We start from the raw sequence: 27,117 nt of genomic DNA, 5'->3' as shown, positions 1-27,117 counted from the left end.
GAGCCCAAACTCAAGCGTTCAAACCGATTTACACACACAGAGCTCTTCCAGGCAGCATACGTGGTCTTTCATTACACTTACATAGCCACCAGTATGCTAAATAACGATGAACTTTCAAGCAGCAAGTGATGGGAATGACAGCATCCCCTCCTTTTCTCAGACATTAGCAGATCGCAGACATTTGACATCTCCGCAACCTGGACCTGCCTTGAGACGGCGATGTAGCCTACGCCTTCAAGGAGTCACCAACCAACACTCGGGAACAAATGACTCGTGAGAGAGGAGGCCATTCTGGACAAAAACACTCTCCCCGCTCTATTTAAGCTGGCAGTTAGTTCATTTTCCTGATGTCTTTATACTAAAAAGCAGGAGCGTACCTTTGCCTCCTGTTTCACAACCAGAAGTACACGCAGTCCTGGAGTGTTTCAAATGCTTTTGAGTTTGCTAGATGTTCACTCTAAAACTGAAAGCTATAACAGCTAAGTTTAAAAAAAAAACCAAAAACAACCACCAAACAGCAAACCAAAACCACACACACAAAACAAAACAACACAACATCAAAACACATTTTAAAATAACACTCCTCTTCAGTATTTTTCCCTAGGCCCTTGTCCTTACAGGTCACCTCTATTTCCACAGGAAACTGCTATACCTGGCATAAAATTACTCCACTAAACCGTCCTGTTCCTTATTTTCCAGCAAGGACGTGCTTGTATCTCCATTATTCTTTTCACTTGTATCTCCAATGTCCTCTGACTGCCCTGATTTCTGATGAGCAAACGTGTAAGTGTCATGGTCTGTGTCTGTCAGAGGTGGAGGTTCCTCAGTGTTAGAAGAGCGTTTAATGTCTTTTCTGAAGGACAACGGAGGTGGAGAAGGCGGTAAGCTACCAATGGGTCCATCAAACGGCCTGTACACATCAACTTCTGGAGAGACTGAGCCATTGGATTCCTTCAGCAAGTGCCCATAGACCATAGCATCATCGATAACTGCATAGACATGAGACTCATTGTTTTTCCTCCCTTTTGTGAATAATCCTTGTTTTCCAGGCACCTGGGTATTCACGTTAGCATTGTACACTCCCACCATGGGATTCTGGCTTTTCTTCTTCCTGTTATGGAGTTGAAATTGTTAAAAGGTCAGGCTGGTGCGTTTGAACTCAATAACGGCAGCTTCTGTTTACCCATCCCAGCTACCCAGGGTCAGGCACCCTACCTGGATTGAAAGCTTTACTTCCAACCTTAGGAAAAAGATAACTCTTGAGTCTAGACGTGCTTTTTTTTGGCAGAGCAGGAAATAACTTCACACTATTTGGTTGTCTACTGCTGTTCTGCTGACCCTGAAGTTTGCACGATTAACTCCAATGGCCTCCCAAGTGTGGGGGTCCCAGCCGTGCAGTGTACTGAGTCTCCCAACATCCACAGATACTAATAAGACGTAGCGGCCATCAGATCCTCACAAAACAAGACCCATCATTGCTGAAGACCAGTAGGATAGTGGATCCTCTATAAAAGTTGAATGAACTTTTCTTGATTTCACTTTCTGGAGTGACTTCCCCAAGGTAGAAAGAGCAAAGGCTGAACTGAAGATTTTTAAGCCTGTATTTGTGAAGTCTTTCCTGTGTGGCAGAGAAGTGTGCTCATAACAGCTCTAGTCATCATATTGCACAAATTCATTCCAGCTCTACAGCTTCAGGACCCAACCACCCCACCAGCACTGAGCATGCATGTGTCAGAAACCCCAAATTATTGATGACTTCAGACTCTGCTTGCATGACTAAGGCTACGCATGTTTGCTTTGCACAACCTAGTTCGCTCCCCAAGGGCTCATCTCATAGAAAAATGTTCCCACTTGATGTGCAAACTCCAGAAGAAGTTGCTGGAGGTCATGTAGATGAGAGATAGCTCTTAATACATCTGAGTGAGTTTACAGCTTGTCCGAACAAAGCCTTGTCTAGAGCCACAGGCACAGCAGCCACATTCACTGTGGTTCCATTTCACAGGAATTGCTGAAGCTCAACTAATACCTCACTTCCAGTTCAGCCAGAGGCCTGTGCTAAGCAAGGCCAAGGTCGGCAATGCACTGGGGGTGGAAGTAATGCGACTCAAGAAACAGTGCTCTACTCAGAGTCAATCAATTTAGAGTAAATCAGCATTCTGGGAGGCCCACTACTTCAACCGCCAATGCATTGCCTACTTCACGCTTCAGACCCTTGTTCAAGGGATCTATACCAACATGTGAAACAGAGGCCCCAGCAGCTCTCCTGAAACACCTTCTTGAACTGCTAAGTTACGCATGCCAAATGATGAACTTACTTCTTCTTAACACAGCACACAGTGAGTCCAATAGCCGCGAGAACTCCAGCCCCAGCCAGCACAGCAAGTATTACTCCTAGGTCTGCAAACAGACAAGGTACAAGGACACCGAGTGAGAGAATGAAAACATTCAGCTTTCTTCTGAAAAGCCAGCTGGGTTTGAACCTCCTCAAGAGTTTCTAAGCGTACCAGCTGCCTGCGGAGCAGGCATTTCCAAGCTATGCCCACCACAGGGTACCACAAGCCATTTCCAAGAGGTTGGATGCCAAGCAACGACGAATTCCTGCTGCTGTCAGTGGAGCACAGCCAAAAACCCCAGCCAACCCACCACCCCACCTCCAAGAATTCAATACAGCTCATGGGCTGCTAAACTCACCTGCAATGTCTCGCATGCCTCTGGCAGAATAGGCAAGGAAGAGAAGAAAGTGCACAGAGAGACAGAGAGGGATTCAGCAAAGGAAACAGTGACATTTCACCAGCCTCCCCTCAACACAATGCTTTCCTCCGAAATACGCTAATTGTGTTGACCTGGGGTTTCCTAAGAGTCATAAAATTGATCAGGAAAGTCCATGTGAGCAAAGAAAAATGCTGCGTGTTTTAAAAGAAACACACATTACAAAAAGAAAAAAAAAAAAAGGAAAAAGTTAGAAATTAATTTGATACATTTCAGTTCCAGCCTGCGCAGCCAATATTTCTACAGACAGTAGTCTTCCACAGATGAAGAGGGAGAAGTGCAAATGTAAAGCAAATTTACATGAGCAAAGCCTACCCTAAAAATGCTTTTTTTTTTTTTTTAATGATTTATTTTTCAGGGAAATGAAAGACACCGAGAATGCCGATTTTGCTGTTAGTAGTCAACACGCACTCTCCACTAAATGGTCAGAGCAGCCCCAGAGATGATTTCTTGCTCGTGTGAACACTGAGACTAATTGAACTGTGAACATGAAGTAAAGGCTACTTGGATGAATATGTTTGCATAAAATGAAATCCCAAGTTGTTCACCAGGTCTGTGACCTTGGGAGGGAAAAAACATCACTTGATCTTATACCTTTTAGCTGTGATCTCTAATTAAAAAAGCTAAATCAAATAAATAAAATAAAACCCAGTCTTACTACCCCAGAGCCCTGTGACACCCTGTCTCATAAAAAAAACCCCAAAACACAAACCAACCCAAAACCCTCTTTCCTTCACAGCCTCTAGAGGTACCCAGCTGTAACTCTCAGATGTTTTTGAGGGACAGGTATTTCCAAAGGCAGGGACCTCAAAGCCCATACCCAAGGTGGACCAGCATCCATTACTGTCCCCCCAAGGGAAAGCAAGGAAACAAGCAGAAAGCAAACCACCACAACCTCACAGGACTCACCTATCTGCTTGTCAGCAAGGGTCACCCGGAACTGCAAGGTCAGCTGTGTCTTATCCACGGGTTTACAGTTGGAGACATTTACCCAGAAGTCATGATACATATTTCGGGACTCGGGCAGAGGCTCATCCTCACGGCGCACGGTTTCCTCTGCCCCCGCTGTCTCTTCCTTTATGTTGACATAGGCACGTCCCGTCTCACAAGCGATGCCCATGCGGTCCTTGGAGAACCCTAGGCGGGCAACTTGCTTCTTGGGCACGACAACGTACCAGGATATGGATACATATGGAGGTAGACCATACGGCCAGTTGGGAGTCTGCAAGTAAACTTTAGCTTTTGGATCTGGACTCACAGTGAAAGAGCACTCATCTGTAGTAAAGTAAAGGAATAAAGGAATGAAAACTTAGTTTTGACGGTTTCTTTTTTTTAAAGCTTTCTCTTTCAGCACATGAAATTATCTGGTCTTTCTTTTCTGTAACAAAAAAGCATCACTTATACCTGTGACCAGCAAATTTGTACAGTCAACTGCATCTCAGTACCAGCAATACAAGTCATGTATCATCCCTTCCACATCAGTAATTATCCCAATTAGCACAGATATATCTGCAGAATTTCCCACAAACAACTATCTGCTGTATAGAATACAAAGTTCCTTCCTTCTTCCAGGAATAAACTACCTCATTGATTCAGATAAAGACTGATCCTAGCAATGGCTCCAGGACTAGACTCTAAAGAATTGAACTCTTATTTCTATTTATTCCTACATGCTCCAACAAGCATATTGAGAAATCCAACACCATACAACAGAGTAATACAAACCACTACCTTACCTTTAATATGTGGCACAAAAGACATTTGCAGATCCTGATGCTTAGACTCATTGAGGAATCTTTTACCAAATGTTTTTAAGGATATGGTGACGTTATTCCTCATCTGAATCTTTTCAACGGATCCACCAGGACAGAATACACCAACATTCAACTCCGTCTCTGGGGTGGCACCAACAATGCTGTAACTGTAGCTTGTGTTGCACCTCTGCTCTGGGACATGTTGCTGAAGCTTCAAGGACGGAGACGTAATTTCTATGTTGATCAGATCGGGAGCCAAGAGCTTCCAAATAAACTTATGCAGTTGAATTGGCAATTGGGTAATAGCCTTGGGCACCAAAAGGTAAAAGATCTTCCTCTGACACCACCGAAGATCGACACAGCCTGCAATCACAAAAGCAAGTCCCAAGGGTTGTATTTTTCTTGCAAAGGAAATATCTAAGAAAAGCAAATATTCCTGCGTACCGGAGCGCATGCGCGCACACACACAGAGTACTGTCAGTTTTGTGTTACAGACCCAGATAAGGCTCCAAGGAGATCTTATAGCAGCCTTCCAGTAGCTGAAGGGGGCCTACAGGAAGGACGGGGAGGGGCTGTTTATCAGGGAGTATAACGATAGGACATGGGGTAAGGGTTTCAAACTGAAAGAGGGTAGATTTAGATTGGATATCAGGAAGAAGTTCTTTACTGTAAGGACAGTGATGCACTGGAACAGGTTGCCCAGGGAAGTTGTGGATGCCCCATCCCTGGAGGTGTTCAAGGCCAGGCTGGATGGGGCTTTGAGCAGCCTGGTCTAGTGGGAGGTGTCCCTGCCCATGGCAGGGGGGTTGGAACTAGGTGATTTTTAAGGTCCCTTCCAACCCGAACCATTCTGTGATTCTATAAGCAACTACCTCAGAAAATATCCTGTCTTGGTAACCTTTACCCAAACATGCATCATTTTTATTTAAAGAGCTTTCCTTAAAAGGGTGCAGGACACCAAAGAAACCAAGAGATACAAACGTATTCAAAATCCCTCACTCAAGATATTACTTTTGTCCTGCCACTTGCTGACTGGGACACTGTTGCAGACTAGCCACGGTCCAGATATATTCTTTAAAACTCTTTCTCTACTGGTAGTTGAAAGTGTTTGGGAAAATCCTACAAGTGGACATGCAAGAGGCCCAAGATGCACTCCTGGTGGCCCCCTTGGTCCCGCATTTTCATGGGCGGGTTTATGGCCCTCCTGCTCTGTTTCCATATTTTGCAGTTTTTACTGAGAAGATTCTCAGGTGCCTTCTGTCCTTTCCCTTCTAGGAATAGCTATGCAGTTTCTATTTTTAAAGGCAGAATGACATAGTGAACAACAAGGTTGTCTCCAGATTCATCGTACCCATCTCCCAGCCGGCCCAAAGCCTGGTTTCCAGACTCACTCTATTTAAAGCCCAAGGGAGAGAGAAGGTTTGATCCCTGGGGAAAAGCATGCAAAAGCATTCCCTATGAAACAACGTTAAGCCACTTTTGTCATACTTATGCCTTTTTCAGCTGTGATCCTCAGACGGGACAAGTCCTTGCAGAGAAAGGAGATCTTGTAGATGGTGCCAGACACTAAAGTCAAGACGCGGTCGCAGGTGCGAGGATCCTTACAGATCAGGCATATCGGTTCAGACATGACTGGGATGCGGCTGGGCCACCCTTCAAAGTGTATCGTTACAGTCATATTCAATTCCTTGCTCAGGTCAACCAAATGGGTGACATCTGCAAAGGTAAACAACCCAGACCAATTACCAGCAAGACGCGTGGTGTGAAGCAGAAGTTCCTCCATCTCTTCTCACTCCATTAGGCGAGCAGCTGATGCAGCTGTTTCTATATTAGCTAAGAAAACATTATTTACTTCTTTCCATCAGTGTAATACGAACTCAGGCAGTATCATATCACGCTTCTAATTTAGAGATTTGTGCTTTTCCACACACAAACCCCATTTCCCTACCACTTTTCAATTGTAACAGCATAACATGTATGCTCGACGCTTTTGAACAGTTTAGGCTATAATGTAAGGAGCTCAGCCAACTATGTTAGATTTATTTTCCCTAAGAGTTTTTTCTCTTATTTCTTTTAAAGTCAGCTCTACCAATCACACACCGGTTGATCAAAAAAGGTTCTCCATTCTCAAATTTCTTATTTCCATCTAGAGTTCCGCCCCTGCTAACTTTTTGTTGGTTTAGGGTTTTCGAGCCAAGCTGAAGAAATTTGTTGAAAGTCAGTAATTAAGCACATCTGGTCGTCTGGAGTCATTTAAAGATTAAGCTAATTTAAATGCAAGTACCGATAAGGTTCAAAAAAGAAAAATTTGCCAAGTACTGTACTTCAGCAGAAGTGCTGGCAGTCATTACGAAGGTCACTGGAGCCTTCAAAGATGCTTCCTAACAGTCTTTTCTGTTCGGCAATTAAAAACGTACAGAGATGCCACAAATGATCAAAGTCTGTCACCACGCTGGTGGGAAGGCTGAGGATCACGCCTTGCTAGACTGCTTCGTTTCCCTCAACGGCATGACTGAACTACCGCACTGCCCTTGCAGCATTTGATTGCTCAAAAGCGTTCTTCCAGAAATATTTTCTGGAATTTACAGCCACAAAAGCTGTACAAGGTCAGGCAGAAACCTCTGTGTCATCGCCACAACCAAGCACAGAACCTGGGATTGCTATCACAGGGTTATTCATTCTTCAGAGTTGGGGGTTTTGGTTTTTTGAGTTTGTTTGGGGTTTTTTTTTGGGTTTTTTTTGGTTTTTTTTTTTTTTTTTTTACTGCAGCAGCTAAACACAGAGAGGCTTAGATCAAGAAGTTATTTTGATTGGGAAGAGACATATTTTCCTCTTATTTAATGACAAGCACTGCAGACAGTCGTGGAATACCCAAATGTTTGGGAAGCTTTGAGATTATGCAGATACCAATACATTTTTTTATAAGAGTCGTGTTTAACTTGCACACTGCAGATGTCATTTTTTTGTTTTCTTTTTTTGTAAACAAGAGTTTCAATACTGTCCTGAGGGCTAATTTGAATCTGTGATGGAACTTATATAACCACAAAATCACTCATAAAATCCTATAAAATCCCTAGAAAAACCACTGTTGTCTCTTAAATCCAAGTGGTTTATTGCTTGCATTTCATTCAATGACAACTTGTTTTTTATTTTTTAGGTGATTATCATCTTGTCTACTGGCCATAAATATATTAAAATTCCTCTTTGCTTTCCAAAGTAGAAGGGAAATAAAGCTGATTAACTGAATACAATGTTTTCACTCTGTCTGGCTTCCAAGGTGCAACAACACACAATAAATGCAAGCAAACACGATTTTGTTACCAACAATTTCAGGAGGATTTGCTGCTCACGAATGGAGCCAGACTAGACAAAGAACTGAGGATTACAGTGGCAAGATGCTACAGATCCTTTCTGCATACTTGACTTCAAGGTACAGGCCACTCAAACTTCATTCCCTCCAAAATGACTTAGAAAGCCTCTGATTAGCTCCTGCTGCAGAGGTAGTCCGGAGCGTGGATTTCCCTCCACCTGCTCCTCTGCAGTGACGGCACCTTGTCTATTAACCTCCACCATGAACCAAGGTCAGAGCTAAGAAGCCAGAGGATAAATCGCTTATTTCATAGCTCATTACCTAGCCAGGCTTTTTATTTCTGTTTTCAGATAGATGCTGTGGTATTATACATCATTGTGTTAAGCCTGTCCGAACTTGGCGCAAAACCACAAACAAACAAATATTCTTAGCGTAGCAACAAGCAGCAAGAAACCTAAAGAACATCCAAATGCGTAGGACATATTATCATTGGAGTATCTTATTGACATCTTCCATGTCTAGTGTGACTTCTTCACACTGGAAGATGTTCAGGCTTCCCTAAGAAGCAAAATAAAACTCAGAGGAAGGAAGCAGGGAAGGAAAGAAATGCATACTGATGCCATTAGTAGTATGAAGATAGTTTTACATCTCCAATTTCACCCATTCAATGCTATGAATCCTGACCATCCGCGACAGGAGGTTTCACCTGGCGACTGCTTACGTACAGAGCAGAAACCTGTGCTCACATTTTAAGAGATACCTTTGAAATGTTATTTTCAGCTGTAAGATTCAAAACTGTCCAAAAAAGCTTGAACTCGATTTCTGTACTGGAGAACAGGCAGCCCGGAAAATTCCGATCAAGCAGTTATGGTCCTTGCCCAATAGCTGGATCAGGCCCCAGAGGGAACACAGTCGCAAGGAAAAGCTAGCTTTGTTTATACAACATGCAAGCCCTGATACTGCAGGTGTTAAAGGTGTTTTTCAATTACATGATACAGGTGCTGGAAAAAGGAAAGGAATCCCTGTTTACAAGCTACAGTGTAAACATCTATGATGGACCTTTATACTTCATCACAAATTGCAAGTTTTAGCATCACCGTCCACCTTGCTGTAATGACGGCCGGTGGTACCCGTGGTGGTAAAACAGGCTGCAGCGTTGCTTGGCAACCCACCTCCTTAAACTCAAGGAGGGTCCAAAGTTCAAGAAAAACAACGAAAAAAAACCCCAACCCAGCATTTCTCTTCCTTGTGGTGCTCAGACCAGGCATCTGTAAGTAAAAGCAATGGAAGGGGCAGGCGGGTACTTACTCTCATCGACCTGCGGGTGCTGAACGACGACTTGGAAGAGCAAGCGGAGGATGCCCGGGTTCTGAGCATCCTGGTCGCAGCCCTGCAGGGACAGGTTGAAACTGCCAGGGATATTGGCAGGCTGGCTGTCGCTCAGTTTGAACACCTCCGGGTTGCTGAGGGAGCCGGGGATGTAGTACTCCACCCTCTCCTCTTTCCTTTCGCAGTTGGAGAGGCTGTAGTTGTGGAAAAACACGCTTGCTCTCATGCTGGAAGGAATCACAAACTGCCACGTCATGAGCTCGTCTTCTGGAAAGCCCAGTGGGTAGTTTGGGGACATCAAGGTGACTGAAGACTCCCCCTTCAAAATGGATTCAATAATGCATAACCCTAAAAAAAGGAGGAAAAAACCCACACATAACAAGTTGCAATTAAAGACAACACACTGGCATATGTAGCACCCCAGCAGCAGAGTATTTTTATTTCGACAGTGACGCACCTCAGCTACAGGTTAGGTTATTACAAAACCCTCAGACTAAAACATATATTTGAGTTGAAGTTTTTGTCGTCAATCACAGAAGAGGCAAGGGATATATTAATGCTGTATTTTCAGTTTAGTGGGTTTACCTTTCACACACATGGACAGAGGGGCCTTTATTTTTTGAAAGGAAATATCCTAGTTCCTATTTCTGGTCCTGGCTTTACAAGAGCAAACATGCAACCTGACAACGGCTTCTGCTCCATTGGGTTTCAGGAAAAAAAAAAGATGCCAGCTTTTATACCAGCACAGAGCTCTCTGTCCAAAAAAATCCCAGAGCTAACAAAAGCATGCCAGCAGAGACAAATGCAACCCACGGAGACTGTGTAAGACACTTCATGCTTGGATGACTCTTGGCAGCATGAAGTTGGGTACACAAGAGATTATGGTGCCACTCTAGGAATCCAGCGATGATTTGCTACTGCGAGGAGTGCCAGGAGTTACAAAAACTTGTGTTCTAGAACCTCAAACCTGGACCAGGTCCCTTCTATAATTGATGGCAACAACTGCAGAATTCAAGTAAAGAGCGAGAACATCTCCCAAGAAGGGTTTGTCGTGAGATCACAAAGTAACCCGCCGATTGCTATATAACATTCCAGGTATTTTAAGAAGATTATTGCCCAACGGCTTATGTTACTGTGCAGGTTGAAACAGATAGCTGTATTTAAGCAGCCTCACATGCCTTCCAGGCACTGCTTCCCGTTTTCCCACCTTCCTCTCCTGAAGGGAGGCATTGGCTTGAGACTCCAGCAAGTCAAGGAAGCTTTATTTAAAAATAAACAAACGCAACCACACACTGCAACCAGTAAATAACTCTCTTGGCTCATTCTAATTATGCTATCTAGTCTCACCTAGCTGAAAAAATAAAGAAAAATAGAGCAGGTATGTTTAAGTTCTAGGAAATCTAAAGCAATTGAAAATGAGTAATGTGCACCAAAGGCAGTTTAACAACAATTTTTGTAATTAATAGGTTAACCAATCAAACTAAGATATTCTGACGCTAGAAGAGCAACAGCTACCAAACTAAAAACCACACAAGAGCAGCTTTGAGAAAAGATGAAGTGGGAGGGAATTAGGGGTAGCAGCACCAAAACTAGAAGGTTACCTGAGAAGAAAGGTTTAAAGAATTCTGCTGCTATCTGCATGAGGCAGCTACAGGTGAGGAAACACTACTCCGTACTTACGTTTTATGGAAGCCCTGTTAGCTATGTTGAAGCCCGAGGTGGTGAGCGGCGAGTTCCATGGGAGGTGCAGAGACATGATGACTCCTCCCAGCAGCTTGACACGAGACACTGAGCCGTTCCTGCAGAAGGTGCCAATGTTGACCGTGGCCTTATCGATGCAGCTGTTGATATTGTAGCTAACAAAATCTGGGCATGTCTCTCCTGGTTCAATCTGTCTTAGCCACGGGGTAGAAAATTTCAGTTCAAGTCCAGCCTTTGTACTTGCCTTCACATCCCAGACGAAAGTCCTGTTAAGGCGAGGTAGCCCCAGTGGGTAAAGATGAACATCTCCGAAGGGACACGGACCTGACACACAGTCTAAATGCAGAGAGAGAACAGCCATGATAACACTCTGGAAAGCATTCAAGTAAATGAGGAATTTGATACTTTGATTGCTATTTTCACATTTTTTAGGTTGCACTTCTCTTCTACGTGCATTAAAAGACACTCCTATAACACGGTCACATGCTCTCTCTAAACAGGGTTGCTAGCCCATAGAGCAGACAGGATAAACCTGCTTTAGTCAAGCTGACTAACAGAAGGGATTAATTGTAGTATTCCTCCTGCCTTGTTTGCTGAAGAGTTTAGAAGGTATTTAGTGAGTAGGGTAGAAAGCTGAATGGGCAAAAGGGAGAAATGCAGCATCAGGACAGATGGAAATCATGGATTTAGAGAACTGATTTTTATCCCATCTCGCTCAGAGAATTCCTGGCACATCATTCATATATGAAATTTTCCACTGCTTGCCATAAACTGTACCTTCTTTTCCTTGGTGCCCTGATGAAAAACCTGGCCCCCAAATTTTGGGGACGTGATGAATAACAACAACTGCCACTGCACGATTCTGGGGAGAACCTAGAAAACTTTTCTTCAAAAAATCCAGAATATTGGTATTTCAAGCTGGACACTAAAAATAAGCATACTTTAATGCATGTCTAGGCTTCAACTTAAAAGAAGAAATAGCACAACTGCATCTTACAAATATATCATGAAATATTGTGAACGTGACTATTTGCATGAACCATATGAATAGAACTCCAAAACATGAAGAGAACTATCCTTCAACACCACCCCAAAAACAACAATGATGCTACCAAAGACTGAATACTCAACTAAGTTTGGGATCTCATTGAGAAGTAGCACGTGTTCATGCCATTAGAGTACACTAGCATGCATACACCAGGGATAACATTCAAAACAAATGAAGGTTTAATTCCAACACTTCCAAATTTTCAGTTTCTTGATTCCAATAATGTTCATTAAAAATAAGGAAACATGCGCACGTCTTCAATGTTTCACATTCAAAATCAAGCTGCTCAATGAGTAACATGGGTAATGTATCATTATCAGTGCCCACAGGCTTTGACAGAAAAAAAAAATAAATTATTTGATGGGTTTATAAACCATGGGAGAAGGGAATGCGGCAAGGAATTGATGCAACAAACTATCATTCAACTGTGTCTGAAACAGCCAAGTTAACGCTCATTCTGCCAGCCATAATACAGACTTCTTTAACTTGAGTAGTTTCAGTAATTCAAAGTTATTTATCGGTGTTCAAAGATTTCTTCTTACCCAAGATTACAGAGGATACCTTAATACAGTAAGAAGAAAAAAAAAAAAGGCACGTAGTTTTACTGGAGGAAAATTACCATTGGAGGAAAAATTAAAAACCTGTATCTTACCAATATTTTTCTGAATTTCCATGATGAAATACTTCTCTGGAGTACTACAAGTGAAGGTAAAAGTCACGTTATCCCCAGGCTTTATCTTGAGTTCAGACCTGAAGAAATTTTTAACACGAATTTGACAGCCCACCAAAACACCAGGTCGCAGTTTAATCACAACCGTGACATTGTCCACCGTACGAAGAGCGATCGTAAAGGAAGCTAAGAAAGAAAAAAAAAAAAAAAATGTAGTGTTTTGTCACTAGCATGTATGAGTATCACCAGCCTCTCCACACATCCCCATAGATGCCACATTGTCAGAAGGAATACTTGCATCCATGTTCTCAAAACATATTGTTGGACCTACAGAAAATGCCTCAGCTCTTCCAACCCAGCACAGACGATACAAAAATACGCTTGCTGCATGCGCCCAGAGAGAGGTACACATGCAATTTGTGCAGGACCAGTTCTGCTCCAGGTAACCTTCACGAGAGTTATTTATTTCACGTTTTAAAAGTAGCTCAGCTATTCCTTCCAAATTTCTGTTGTCCAGGCTTTGCTTTTTGCCCTGTTATGCCCGACATAGAGCCGTCTTCGTTTCTGAAGGCACCCATGAAGTCATGACTCGATTGAGGAAGTTTATTCAGCAGTCAAACAACAAAGCAACTCCCAGCTTCCATTGCACCTGATGGTAACCGGCGAACCTCTGGGTATGCCCCAGCAGTTACTGCAGACCAGACTAGGTACTCTGGCGATACCAAAAGCACATACCGACAAGACGTTTATACTTGTGGTTATGGCCCTCTCCCACCCTCCCCACCTTTTGCAACTCATTCCCTGAAGGCACAGGACATCCATGCAATGCTCCTCAGCAGCACAGAAGGCACCTGTGGCCTGGGACAGACTGCGTGTTCTTGGATGCCTCCTCCCTATCCCCGACATGACCATCATAGACTTATGGCTTTTGGGGAATACATAAAAGCCTCAGCTGTCTTCACATATTTCAACCCATCCTCAAGCAATACGGCATGCAGGAGCAGCTCTCACAGGAAATACAGGAGCCACGGAGTAAACTGGTTGTTGAAATCTTCTTGTATTGAATGGGTAGTGGTTTATCAAATGGACCAAACCTGACTGTCTTCTAAAACCATACACGCAACATGAAACACCAAGGAGCACCGACTGGACATTCAAGATGACTAGAAAAGTTATTGGCATCAGTGTGGTTCTCAGCAAATACTGCGCCCAGCCCTTACTGAAGCAAGCAAAGTTTGCATGGAAGTCAGCCATACCCCATTCCCAGGTGGGATCTGAGGACAAGTCAGTTCATAAGTTTACTGACATTTGTTTTCACTACTCTCCCTTCCTTATTTCAGTGTATGGAAGATACAATCACAGTATCTACAGCACTTGTGCTTTTAGTGTTTATAGAAAAAAAAAATATTTATGTTTTTAAAAAAGTAAGATATCTAGAAATAAGGGTACCCTAAGTTCTGTTCTAATTGTCTGTTCCTTGAGCGGGACATCATGCAGGGCTGCACAACCAAGCTCTGCCCATATGCCAGCTTGGGAATCCTCTTGCGCATTAACCCCAATAAAGAGTGATTTACCCGAGCAAACCCAGCAGCGCAGCACCCCAGGAGAGCCTCTGCAGCCACTGGCAGGCAGCACGCCAGGAAGGCACAGGAGAACAGCTGTCTCAGAAATGCACATCTGCAGGGTGCCCCAGGCTCTGCCCGACCACTCACCATCCCTTGAGCGCCTAAACGTCCAGCCTGGTCCATGCCAGCTGCAATCGTCATGGTGGTGGCAAGGACACTGGCCAAAGCCCAGAGACCTGGGGACTCACCTGGTGAAGATTGCGGGGAGTGGGGCTGACTAAGCCACGGGAACCCTTGGTCAGCAGAGCCTTCTCGTGGCAGATGAGCACACCAGAGACCCTCAACCAACCTGAAACCACCCAACTCAAAACCAATCACCCTCCACCCAACTCAAAACTTCAGCCGTCACGGCTGCAGGGAGAAGTGTACCAGTATCAGCGATTCAAGCTCCCACAAAGCCCACCCATCCTATTTTTAAACACCCCTTTTAAAAATCTCCCTGATTTCTACAGCAATCTCATGGTTTTGCAGGGCCTGACTTTTCATTGCAATGTTTTGTGAAACCCCCAGGGATCGAGCAGTCGGCATGGACTATGGTCCCTCCCTGCCACCAGGAACGTTGCAGTTCCAGGTTTGCAAACACCAGACATCAAAAGTCTCACTGCTAGGGGGAGCAGGGCAGAAGAGAGTGCTCAGAGATATCCCATCATGCTTTTATTTCAGTTTTGTTGGTCTTGAGCCTTCTTCCGGCCTTTCCGGCTTTTCTGTACAATCTTGGAGTCAAAAGACTTAACAAGCCCGTGAAACTGCCTTACCTATTTGCCTCCAGGATCAAAGGCTTTAAATGAAAAGCTCAAAAACCATAAGGCTTGCCAAATTTCTGCACATATTTGTAACGATGAGTTTGCCGATCCTCCATACCATTAGTAAGAACCTGGTCACTTAGTAACTTTCCTACAGCTTTTAAGTGATGGGACAGCCCTCCACCCTGAGCATCTACACTGACTTTGTTCACCTCTTCCAGTGGCTGACACTACTTGACATCGTGTTTTCTGCCTTAGAAATGCTCTTGCAGAGGCTTTCAGTCTGGGGTTTCCAGAGGGGGAAAAGAGAAAGAGAGGAAGGGAAAAAAAAGAGGGGAAGGGAAAAAAAAGAGGGTAAAAAGAGAGACCGAGCCGCGGGGAAAAAGAGAGACCGAGCCGCGGGGAAAAAGACAACCATGCAATGACCTTCCAAGCACACACATGACAATTGCAGGGACAACGTCCACGGGGTGGGGAATTGAAAAGAGTAAAGCAAACGCAGCAACCAGAGCTGCTCCCCCTCGTGCTTCAGGAGGAAGGTGTTTTCAGAAGAGAAAGTGAAACAACTACTTCCAGCCTAGCCCAGAGTTTTGTTTTCCAGATCCCTGTAGGCTTTCTAGGTTCTTTGGGGTTTTTTATTTATCATGCTTAGTGCACAAAATATCCTTGGTCATCTTTTTTTCTGATGTTTACATCATCCAGATATGAAGTGTTAACAGCATAATACCAATAATTAATAACTACAGACAAAAGAGACTTCTTGCTTGCGTAAAGTGATTGTCAAACTTGTCTACGGTTTATTAGTACGACTGAGAAGTCTGTTTCTCCCTTTCTGGTCAGTTATCACTGTTCCTTTTCCCATCTCTGGGACAGCCCAACCACTCGGCCAACCTGGCAGGATGGAGAAACACACCAGGGTCACTGACAGCCAGCGCTTCTGTGCCAAATGCTTGGGCACGGCTCTAAGACCATTTTTAGTCACGAGGATTAAGTTTAAGGGTAACCTTAAGCACATGACTAGCTTCAAAACAAAACAAATACACACCCTGAGCTGAAACCAAGGAAGAGAAATTTTCAACGTTTTGAATGGCGTTGGGAAATAAGCAAAGCCTTCCTACAAGGGTCAAAAATAAGGTAACATCTTCCCCAGCTCTTGAAAGACCTGGCTTCTGCTCCCTGGGTTTTTTGCCCACTATACCCTTTTTCCAGACTTCATGACCGTGTAGTTATTTATTTGATCTCCCCCCAAGAAGATCAAATCCTTGCCAGCTCAGTAACACTTTCCAGCACGGACGTGCCTCAGCTTTCCAAAACTGGACCTGCCCAAAAATGACAGAAGTGCTGCAATATATCGGCATCCCAATAGGCAACAAGGACGCAGAACCATGCCCAGTTAGGCTCAGCAAAGCTGTCTGCTAGAAGCCCACACGAGGACAGACACCAAGCTAGATTATCGCATAAACAAACAGCTTGCTAAGATGAAGCTCCACAGATAATCACTTTGGCCAAGAAATAAGAGCGCCATGCTGGAATGTCAACAACAGCCAGCCGTTCGGGATGTGCTAAGCTACATTAGACTATCAAATCTCATTTTCTTAGGAAAAATGGAAGAAGAGACTCATGCAGAAAGTATATCCAGTGATCCCAAAGTCACTAAATATAAATTAATAAAGGCTAACCCCCCCAAACTATAGCCACACACAGAGAGCACAATAGAGAGACCACTTAAAATCACCTTCATTTTGCAGAGCTTTTACAAGTAAGAGTGAGTCTCTTCATGACTCATACTGATCTGTCATTGTCTATGATTCCCACTGCATGCCTTTTTATTAGGATTACCAGTAACCGTACACATTTCTTATAAAGAAGGAATTTCCATGCCTCATTAATGCTGCACAGGGATGACACACAGGATATCCAAACCAACAAGAGGAAGCATCGCCAAGCTGGATCCGCTCTCCGTCTACACAACAATGAAATCGCTGGGCTGGAAGATGTCGGAGGTGAAGCCTCCAGTCCTGATGGCTGACGTAGACATCTGATCTCACCCTATTTTTATTTTATTTCCTCTAAGCGATTAGTTTTGCAGCCTCCCTTGGCTATTTCTTCAACCACCCTGATCTTAATCTTAATCTTCCCTGCCATAACTGGATTTTGCTGCTGCTCATCCTCATTTAAGGCTATGCCTTCATGACAGTTGTCTCATCCTTTCTTTGCTAAGTAATGCTCCTCTCTGCACGAATGCACCTCTGCTAGCTTTTTCTCACCAGTAAGATTTTTCCAAACCTTTCATCAATTTTATTACTCAGAGCTCTCCAGCTTGAGTTAGAAACAAAGCGCATGGTGTAAAACAAGTCGCATTACTCTACAGAGTTTAGTTTAAATTTATCTACTGTAGTTGCACCTGACACTAAACCCCGAGTATTTTTTAATATGTGTATATAAATGCCAAAAGGACATTTTTCCTGTACAAGAGGGGGTGCAATGCAGAAGGCAGCTGGAGGGTAGTAGAGCAAGAGCCACTTACAGAGAGCGTATGTATGTATGTACATGGAAAGAACTTGGCAGGACAGCAATTTTTATGGCTATGTACAATGCCTTGCTAAACAAAGCAGGAGTGAGAACACAGTCCAACTAGTTTTGGCTAGAGGGATGCATTTTATTGCAGCAATTCATCCATAAGGATCTATGGATTGTTTGATCTATGACTTCATTGGATGGATTAAAACAGCCAAACAAAACCCAGACAGACCAAGAAACCAAAGCCCACAAGAGCCACCAACAAAAAGATCCCAGATATTAGCATATCCCAAAATAACTGTTGGTTTGCTCATTCTGGTTAAGTCGTGGGCTTGTTCCACTTCAGCCATTTTTAATAAAAAACAGTTGGATGGGGCTGACTCAGACACCATTCATGAGCTGGCGGCAGCTGGAGGAGACGGGCTGCTGCAGAAGACGAGTAGCGGCAACGCTCGCTCCGGATATGAAGTACCAGGATCCAAATCCCTGTTCTGCCCGAGGGGGATGTCAACCCACACAACGAACACACCCCTCCGGAGAACAGGCTCATCCATCGCAGCGCTTCGTGCCACCACCTGGAGACAGGGATAGCGCAGTGCTGTTTGCCTGTACGGCTCGGTAAGCTCTCCTGGAAAGCTCACCACCTCTTCTAAGCCCTTGCAGAGCAGCTGCCCCACAGGTGTGCCCATGGCCTGCTGAGGCTGTTCCACTACACATAATCTACTGCAAAGGTCATGGCAAGATGGTGAGAAGCAAGGGGTATGACTCAATAATGGAGTGACCCGGCCATAAGCTGAATGATTTCAGTTTCAAGCCATAAGAACTCCCATCACCAATCTAATGGACAACCCTGGTGCAGGACAGAGCAGCATTGGTAAAACGCATTCAGAACAATCCATCCAGAACACCTTTCGCCTAGTGAAGGGACCTCCTGCATGATGGGGATTGTTCACTCCAGCTTCCGCATTCCGACTGAATGCCCCAATGGCTCAGCTAAGAGATGCCTCATCATCCATTTCCCCATTACCTCCAACACAATTTGTCTCAATTTTGCCAACAGATCAAAGAATATTTAAAAGAGTAAATATCTCCCTGCTTTGCCAACTCAAATGTTTTGGACCTGCTTTATTGAATCTTTCTTTGTCAGTTTGAGTCCAACTCTCCAGTTTAACTACAGCACCCGATTGCCCACGCATCATCCACTCCTCCAGTTCCACCTCCAATGCCCATCCAGGTAATTGCCTTCACAATCAAGCCCTTAGCAAAGTTAGTCAGGGAACCATACAGCATTTATACTCTTCTCACCTACTAAACGGTGCTGTGAGCAGCAAATGGAAATCACAAGCACAATCACAAATTACAGCCAACCCTACTTGCTGCAAGCTGCTGAAATCCTGTTGGACTTTATCATAAGCAAACAGGTTTTCTGTTTACATGTAAAATGTAAAGTAACTACTCTCTACATCGCTCAACAATCTCCTTATGTTTGGAACTGACTTCCAATACCACGCTTTCTTGGGATATGAGGTCCATATTTTGTGAAAGGATTTCTTTCAGGGAATCACCCAGAAAATTAAAGCTTAAAATCTGCAAAGCTTGTAAACACTTACAGATAGATGCTGCCTACGACTATTACGTGAGTGTAACCATCCACATCTCAGGAGAGGGCGCCTGGGGGAGAATATCCATTCCTCAGCCACCACAGCACAGCCCCCTAATCTTCACTGACTGTTTAAACTGATAGCCAGGATGAGGATGCGAAGCAGGCGAGAGGTCACACATCGGGATGATCTCCTCATCGGGGAAGAAAGGCGGACGCTTCTGCCATGGTGATGTTACAAGCCAGCACAGTTCACCAGAGCAGGTCTGTCAGTACCCAAGGCCAGCAGGGGTTGTTAATTCAGAAGTTGTTAATTCATTAAGTGAATTTGTAATGCCTCACAGGAATAAAGTACCCTCAGTTTAAAAATGCCTTTTTAACAAAATAACAAATTTCAGTACTTCTACCCCTTTCTCTTGAACCTTTTTAGAAGGATAATTAAGACACTCATATAACTTGCGTAAAAGACTTCAGAAGTGGCAAAAAAAAAAAAGACACTTTGGGACTTGTCAAGCTTAGCTGTAATTAAGGAAGGGAGAATGTTGACTCTGGGCTGCCTTTCCTTAATTATTATTTTACAGATATGAAGTTTTGTTGCTTCTGTAGAAGCGAGACGCAGAGGTCAGTGAGTGCTGTCTGCAAGCTGACTGCCAACTCGCGTACAACGTACAAAACCCAAGATACATGGGTCTGCGCAACTTGTCCAGAAAATGTCACACTGGCACGAGGAACACTAAGACACCACGCAAGTCACTGCAGGAGCCTCCCTTGATCAAAGGGGTGTCTGCTTTCACAGTTTATCCCTACCTTGATGTAAGCCAGCGCGCGGACAGCATCTTGGAGCATGTCTGAGCAGCTCTTCCGTCTTGGCTGTGGTTAGCGAAGGTGGAAGAGCGCGTTTCACAATCTGTGGTCCCTCCCATGCCAAACATCCTGTCAGCAGCTCTTTGTCTCTCACTTCTGAGGAACTTCAGATCATCCCTTTTCACCCTTCGCAGTTTGCTGTCTCCATATGCTAATTTCTCAGCTCCACCCACAGTGCCGGAAGAGCCAGGGCCAACTCCAAAATGCTGGTGTGATTGTACCTCTCAAAATAACCATTTGGTCTGGCAGCAAGTAACCATGCTCACTTTGTTACCCAAGAAATCAAGAGGCACAGCTCGAAGCAGTCTGTCCCTTGTCACCCCTGAGGATGGTTTTTAGCAGGTGTCAAATGGAACAGCCACAGGTGAGACTTCCCCCCCCATTATGATAAGTAAAAACAGATAGTCCGTTTTCCCACAGCACTGTTGGCCTAGGAACCCAGAAGCAGATGAGAGCTTAATAACATACATGAAATGCACTTCTGGCAGACCTTATGGCACAATTCTTCGGCTGGCTCTTCCTGCAGGTCTTCCAGGAGATCCCATCAATACTATCTACACTGATCAGGTTCAGCTACAGGCAGCAAATCCTCGCCTTTGTCACCAGCTAATACAGAAACAGAAGATTTTGCTCTGACATAACAGCCAGCAGTCAACATTTTACTAGATGCAGCACAACCCACATCCTTTCCCTCATGCCCTGGTGGTGCAAGCAGACGTTGAACAAGAGGAATCTGCATGGTCACACCTCTGTGAGATTAGAGAAGTTTTCAAGCTGAGGGATGGCGCCCAGGCTCCAGCTGAATCCTACTAAGAGACCACCAGAAGTCACCAAGTGCTCTACAGGAATTGGTTAATGGTTTGGCTCCAACAAACCAACCCATACTGCAGTGGGTGTGTTGTCCGCTCCAGAGCTGAGGTTTGAGAGGGATATCTGAACAGCCTCAGCGAGACGGCTAATGTCCCAGAAACTGCTGGAAGTGATCTGCTAAGGTAACATCTTTAGTCTTTCCTCCAGTCAGACAAAGGTTAATTATAAATATTATTAAAGATGTATAATTGTAAAAGATTTTAACAGAAGCTTAAGAAAAGCAAGGGGAGAGGATATGGGATCATCCGAAGAGAGACCAGTTAAGATGAAAACTGGCATCCAAGACCCATTTTTCCCCCTCACACCTTCAGTCTAACACAGGCTTTGCTGCAGCTGAGCCTTTCTAGGAGCTCGTGCGTGGAGACCATGGCCAGAAAGCATACAAAGGGAGAGCTCAAAGGAGCACCCAGAAGACAACGGGAGGACCCTGCTGCAGGAGTAGAAAGAAAATCGCCGGTCAATTCAGCTGAACAGCTCATGACAGCGGTGAGCAACACCCAGCTTCCCACCGCACAGCCCCAGCAATAACCCAGCACCACCAGCGTCCCCGCACCACGAAGGGGTACACCCCCCCACAAGTTCACTGCTCTTGGGTTGCATTCATCTATCACTGGCCAGGACATGAAGAAGGCCATGTTTAGCCATCAACAATTACAAAAAGCTAACGAAAGTCTAATCAATACAGAGAAATTGGTGAAGAAGAAAAAGAGTTACTCACCTATGATCTACGCTCATTTGCAAACACGTCACCCATAGCTGTAGCAGCCAACACGGGTAAAGCCAAAAGCATCTTGACTTGCTCCCAGCAAAGGATGGCTCCTCATTGTATTTCTAATATGAACTATTTCTGGAATGAACTAAGTGCAAAGTTGTTCAACTTCTACCTAAGACTGAGGGTTTGGCAGGTGTGGATTCCAAAGCTCTTTATTTAACATATATACATGTATAAATATCAATTAAACTGCGTGATAAGGGCTATACCAATAATCTGAGCCCTAGCAATATTTATTTGTGAAAATACTGCTGGTACATGTTTCAAGAAGTCAAAACTTTTTTCTTTTTTTTCCAGTAGCTTTCCTCCTACCTTCTTTTTTATCCAATATTATTTCTAGATAAGATTAAGTCATTTAAGTAATTAACAAGCCTGAACACAACTGACCCAAAGGATACCTGATATCAGGTGGGGGAAAGGTTCTTCCCTTACCTCATAAAGCAAGCTCCGATTTCTCTCTAGAAAATCCTGTCACGAAGTAGGAAGACAATGCACACAAGTCAGAATCAAAATGAGAGGAGGGGAATCTTCTAGCTAAAGAAAAATTTCCTCCATGCCAGAAGTCCCATGGTGGTACTCCGGAATGAGCTCCAGCAGCCTCCAACCCTTCCACCTCCTGTTTCTCCCCTGGCCAGTCCTTTGAGCCCATGCCTTGAGCCAATGCCAAAAAATAATCCTTTTAAGCCTGCTCCCCCCTTAATTATTTTTTGGGTGACAAGCCACCGCAGCTCATCAAATGACAACCCCAGGCACAAAAGACTCACCACCCACCTAAGGAGCCAGCCTCAGGAGCTGGCCCACCACATCTTGTTTCTTCTCTCCTGGGCCACGTCTTCGCCACGTGGATGCTATTTATTGGTGTTTTCAGGTTTGTGTACGAGTAACCCCATGACCAAGAGTATGGCTGTTGGAGAAACTTCATCCACACGTGACTCCAGAGACCCTGACCTAAGTGAGGATCTCTGGTGGGGGCACTCAAATTGGTGGTCGTTTGTCCTGCTATGAACAACAAGTTCAATTCAATGTATTAATCCTCAAATATTTTCATGTTCCCCCTGCTTCACATTCCCAATTGGGCCATCACATTATTTCTGCATCCTTTCAGATTTAAAAAAGACAAACAAATCAAAACCATGCACAGACAAGGCTCGCCTGTTAAAAACAAACATCCCAAACACCCAAAAATTTGGAATTGAGAAAAAAAAATTAAGTGTATTTGCTGGTGGAAAATTTAAGGTAGTAGCACCAGAACTGAGACATGCCAGAAACAATTTACTATACACACATTTCTTTCTAGAGAGTAAAAACTAAGTGCTCCAGACTGATAATGGTATGAGACAAGCTTAAAAAAAAAAAAAAAAAGTACAACCAAATACACATTAGTTGTGGTCTTAAAAGGAGAGGTCTTGATCAAGTGAGCAAATGGTGATTCAGAACGGAAATAATGCAGCTTTCACCGACTTTCAGAGGAGCACAAACAGGCCGGTTATTTATATTCTGTCAGAACAACAGAAAGACCCTGCTAACAGCTTGGGTTTTTTTTATTTTATTAAAAGCAGCAGCTTTACGTGTTAAGACTGATGTGTGACTCAAATCAGTCGGTTGCCAAGAAAAAGTTAACTGGAGGGTAGAGCAAGAAACAGCGCGGCATTATCTCCAAATTCACTCATTATAACAATGACATTTTAAAGACAAACCCCAAAATGCATATGCAGATTTTATCACCGAAGGGTACTTTAAAGGCAAAATATTTGTTTATGTTTCACAGACGTCATAAAAGTCTGATTAACTTCACTATTAATGTGCCAAAGTAACATGTTTATAGTTGGAAAACACATTTTCAGTTGGAAAACACATTTTCAAAGGCCACATACGCAATACTTCATTCACGTTCCCACATCTATGCACAACTATTGCACCAAATACTTCTTTCTGTAGTTTTCCACCTACAAGTTGACCAACATTTCATTTGACAATTTACGTTATGCATAAAGAGTTCCATCGGAAGTACCACCACAAGCTCCTCTGAAGACAACGTGACCAGCCATGCTTGATCTACATGTTCCTACAGGAAAGCAAAGACAACACTATAATACTGAACCTGCTGGGAAAGGGTGGAGGGAGAAGGTGAGAGAAGAAAGGACTTCACCAAGGATGACAAAAGACAGCTTTAAAAATAGGCGCACCAAGATTTGTAGTCATCCCACCACACCGTCGCCAGTCCCCAAGAAGAGGCACGTGTGCCCCATGGCCACCTCATGAGTGGTTCTGCACAACCAGCCTAAACCCAGCCTCGTTGAAAGGGAGGTTGCTCCAACTTGCAGACAAAATGTAGCAACAGCAGAGCCAGTACCAACATCAGCTGCAGGGCAAAGGGAACCCCTTAAAATTTACAAACTCCATAGGAGTGGTGTGGGGGGGGAATCTTAACTTGAACTATCTTGCATTTTCAGGACAAACCTTTGCTTGGGGAAACGTTCCAACTACAGTTTTGGTTGCACAATAACAAAAGCAACTCCCACTGGCATGAAGGTCCCATCAGGCACACAACAGCTGCCAAGAAATCTGGGAAGGCACCGTTCCCCTCCCCGTTCCTGCTCACACCATCGCAACCTTCAGCCTGCCAACCCATGCCACTAATGCAGCTGAGATTGAGTCTACAAAGAGGAAGAAGGCACCAAGTTAGAGAGTTTGACAGGACGACAGAGGACCTGGCACACAGGAGCGGTGATGCTTGTGCAGGAGAAGGACAAGCGGGCAGAAGTATGCAGCTGGAAAGGAAGGGACCAAAGGAGGCAGGAAGAGGGACCACCAACAGCAGCAGCAGACCCTTGGCTGGGTCTACCAGCGGTGTTTTGTGCCACTTCACTGTTACTAACTTTGCTTTACGGAGCAACTTCACGGTTTGCCTGAGGGCAAGGTCACTGGCTGGTGAGAATGTTTTCCCCAGTTCCTGTAGACAAAGTTAACAAAGCCCCAGACCCCACGGACACCTTGTTTGTAGAGAAGGCTTGCACAATAAGGACAGACTACACGTTCTTCGTCAGACTTGCCATCTTCCTTCCATTTCCTGCACCTTCGCATCTGAGTTGGTTTTGCCACCTTCCGGACCAGAGCGATTGCAACCGCATGCAAAGCAGCCTTGTGCGGCTCTGCAGGGACACAGCCTGCACCCACTGCCACCACACAGCCGGTATCCTGCTCACTAACACACCCAACCAAACTAACTGCGAGGGCTCAACCTTGCGTAAAGCAGGTATAAACTTTTTTTTTTTTTTTTAAAATGCCAACGCAAACGTGCAATTCATTTGGATGTTTTAAACACGAGAGAGGGGAAGAAGCTGGAGCAGATGATGACAATAAGCAAAAGTCAAAGACATTGGCTTAAAAGAGACTTTTTACAAGGGCATGGAGTGATAGGACGAGGGGTAATGGCTTCAAATTAGAAAAGTTTGGTCTAGTGGGAGGCGTCCCTGCCCGTGGCGGCGGGAGGGTTGGAACTAGATGATCTTTAAGGCCCCTTCCAACCTAAACAATGCTATGATTCTAGAAAGAGCTGTACTGTGCCTCGAAAGCAAGCCAATGAAGTTTAATGTGGAGACATCAAGAAAATTTGGTGGTGGGAATAAAAGGAACAAAGGATTTTGATAAGAGTTTGACCAGAGGGTGAAGAATAATGTGTGAATGTGTGATTAATAGGCTGCTACGTGTCCCAGTGAAGGTCTAGCTGAAGGTCTAGCGGTATGTATGAGAAAGGATGCAATTGAGCATTTTTTTCATTTGCTGCTTTGACAATACAAGTTCGTTAAAAAGTCTAGCTCCTCTCCTTCTAGTACCGACCCATCTGGTTTAAAAGTTTGTTTTCTTAGAAAACAACACACAATTAACCACAGTATTCTTTTTCCTTTGAAGAGGCTTAGAAAGACAAATAGCTGTCATTCACTTGACTCAGAGGCAATACATTAAATGCAAATATTTTATATAAAAGACTATGTAACTTGAAACTTAAACCTCAATGCTCTCCAATTTCACAGTCAACGTTTAGGCTATATTGTTTATAACAACAATGGCCGTGAGCCACACTTCAGCATAACCAGCACAGTTGAAGGTAACAGAAATGTTTAACAGGCACGAATTTCATCTAAGAGTCTTTAGGTTACTCATAGGTGCCGCAAATAACTCAGCAGTTATTTTGTATAGAAGGACTCATACTTCAAGAGTCTTTAACAGGACTAATAGCTATAAACCAGACTGTTTAGATATGAGGATGGGCATTTTTTGCAATCAAGCAGCTTTGGAAAGCGAGGAAAACCCCACACACTGTCTCTGTGTTCATAACCGGAATTCTTGTAGGGTCACAGACAGGATTTTCGAAAATTATCCGTGGGTTATATACATGGGATTGCATCAAGCATCCAGGAATTTCAAGAGACACAGATTTGATAGTAAGAAGCTGCCTCCCATTAAACCGTCCGAACCGGCATAGGCATTCAAGCCATTCTCTTTCCCTGCAGGTACAGTTCATCCATCGCTCTGTATAAATAACACCGTTCTCTTTGCTTAAAAGCTTAGTGACTGCATGGTCTGACACAAGAGCGTCATCCTGCCAACTCCTGCTCCTTACAGATAATGCAGCTGCCTCTCACGTCCAGGGAAAAGGACTTTGTGAAGTTACTTGCATAATCAATACTCTACCGAGCGAGCACGCAAAAATCAAATAACTTCTCTGCTAGTATTTATTTTACGGAGAAAGGAAAAAGGAATATTCAAGCGAGACGTGCCGGGACTGACTGCCCCTATTTCAACGCTATTTATAAGGGATGCCCGAGCACCCCGGCACAGCAGGTCGGGCGCCTTTTGCGGGACGCCTCCCGCGTCCCCGGGACGCGGTGCCGGGCCGAGCCGCCGTGAACTTTCTCTCCGGGAAGAAGAGAGCCCGTCTCCGGCTTCCCGCAGCCCCGAGGGGAGCCCCGGCTCCCCGCACCCCCGGGGCTCATCCCCGCCTGCCGGCACCGCAGAAAGACGACCCGCACACGCTCCTCCCGGCGGGGCTGGCACCGCCATAAAGCACCGCGTGAGCATTGCGGACGCGATTCCACCCTGTTCCCCCCCCCCAAAACAGCTATTAAAATCGGGCAGCAGCGCACCACGGGGATAAAACGCAGCCGCCGCTCCCCCGCCCGCGGTGCGGCCACCACAAGCCAGGCGGGGCTCAGCCGCGCACCGGGCGGGTTCCGCCACCCCCCGGGCAACCCCACCGGGCGAGCAAGGGGAAGCCGCCCCCGTCCCTTACCTTCCCGCTGAAGGAGCTGCGCCGAGGCGGCCAGGAGGGCGGCCAGCAGCGCGGCCAGCGCACGGCCCGCTGCCATCTCCCCGCATGGGCCCGGCGCCGAGGCGGGCGCGGGTCCCCTCCGGCGACACCGGAGCTTCCTGCTCCACCTGGCACCTGGCGGGGCGGGACGGGGCAGGTGAAGGCCCTCCTCTTCCTCCCGGGCGGCGGGGAGGGGACGGGATGGGCTCGGGGCGGCCGCCGGCGCTGCCG

At 44.9% G+C, this 27,117-nt stretch overlaps 1 protein-coding gene across 3 annotated transcripts; it reads right to left on the bottom strand.

Annotated features, from left to right (window-relative positions):
* Nucleotides 1-663: 663 nt before the first annotated feature.
* CDCP1 (CUB domain containing protein 1) lies at nucleotides 664-27,117 on the bottom strand. Of its 3 annotated transcripts, XM_074575229.1 has the most exons (11): nucleotides 26,869-27,117; nucleotides 23,956-23,957; nucleotides 19,877-19,939; nucleotides 12,564-12,767; nucleotides 10,843-11,199; nucleotides 9,142-9,510; nucleotides 6,012-6,239; nucleotides 4,506-4,886; nucleotides 3,679-4,044; nucleotides 2,316-2,397; nucleotides 664-1,111 (listed from the first exon to the last, which is right to left on the bottom strand). In XM_074575229.1, the coding sequence occupies exons 1-11, from the start codon at nucleotides 26,952-26,954 to the stop codon at nucleotides 664-666; spliced, it is 2,586 nt and encodes an 861-aa protein (XP_074431330.1). In that variant the 5' UTR covers nucleotides 26,955-27,117. The 3 variants fall into 3 exon arrangements, 2 of the variants coding, with proteins under 2 accessions (XP_074431330.1, XP_074431329.1); XR_012585547.1 differs by lacking the exons at nucleotides 19,877-19,939; nucleotides 23,956-23,957 and adding an exon at nucleotides 1,216-1,618 and having other exon boundaries at nucleotides 1,039-1,111; XM_074575228.1 differs by lacking the exons at nucleotides 19,877-19,939; nucleotides 23,956-23,957.

The sequence above is a fragment of the Larus michahellis genome, chromosome 2 (genome assembly GCF_964199755.1).
Source record: "Larus michahellis chromosome 2, bLarMic1.1, whole genome shotgun sequence".
Classification (NCBI taxonomy): Eukaryota; Metazoa; Chordata; class Aves; order Charadriiformes; family Laridae; genus Larus; species Larus michahellis.
The sequence above is the reverse complement of the archived record's forward strand: the minus strand, read 5'-3'. Positions and strand labels throughout refer to the sequence as shown.

Bases quoted from the DNA above. Each gene is read 5' to 3' on its own strand.
- CDCP1 (XM_074575229.1), bottom strand. From the start codon at position 26,954: ATGCGGGGAGATGGCAGCGGGCCGTGCGCTGGCCGCGCTGCTGGCCGC. The intron at 11,200-12,563 runs GTAAGATACAGG...CTCTGCATTTAG, and splicing joins GGAAATTCAGAAAAATATTG to ACTGTGTGTCAGGTCCGTGT. The intron at 6,240-9,141 runs GTAAGTACCCGC...TTACCTTTGCAG, and splicing joins GCACCCGCAGGTCGATGAGA to ATGTCACCCATTTGGTTGAC.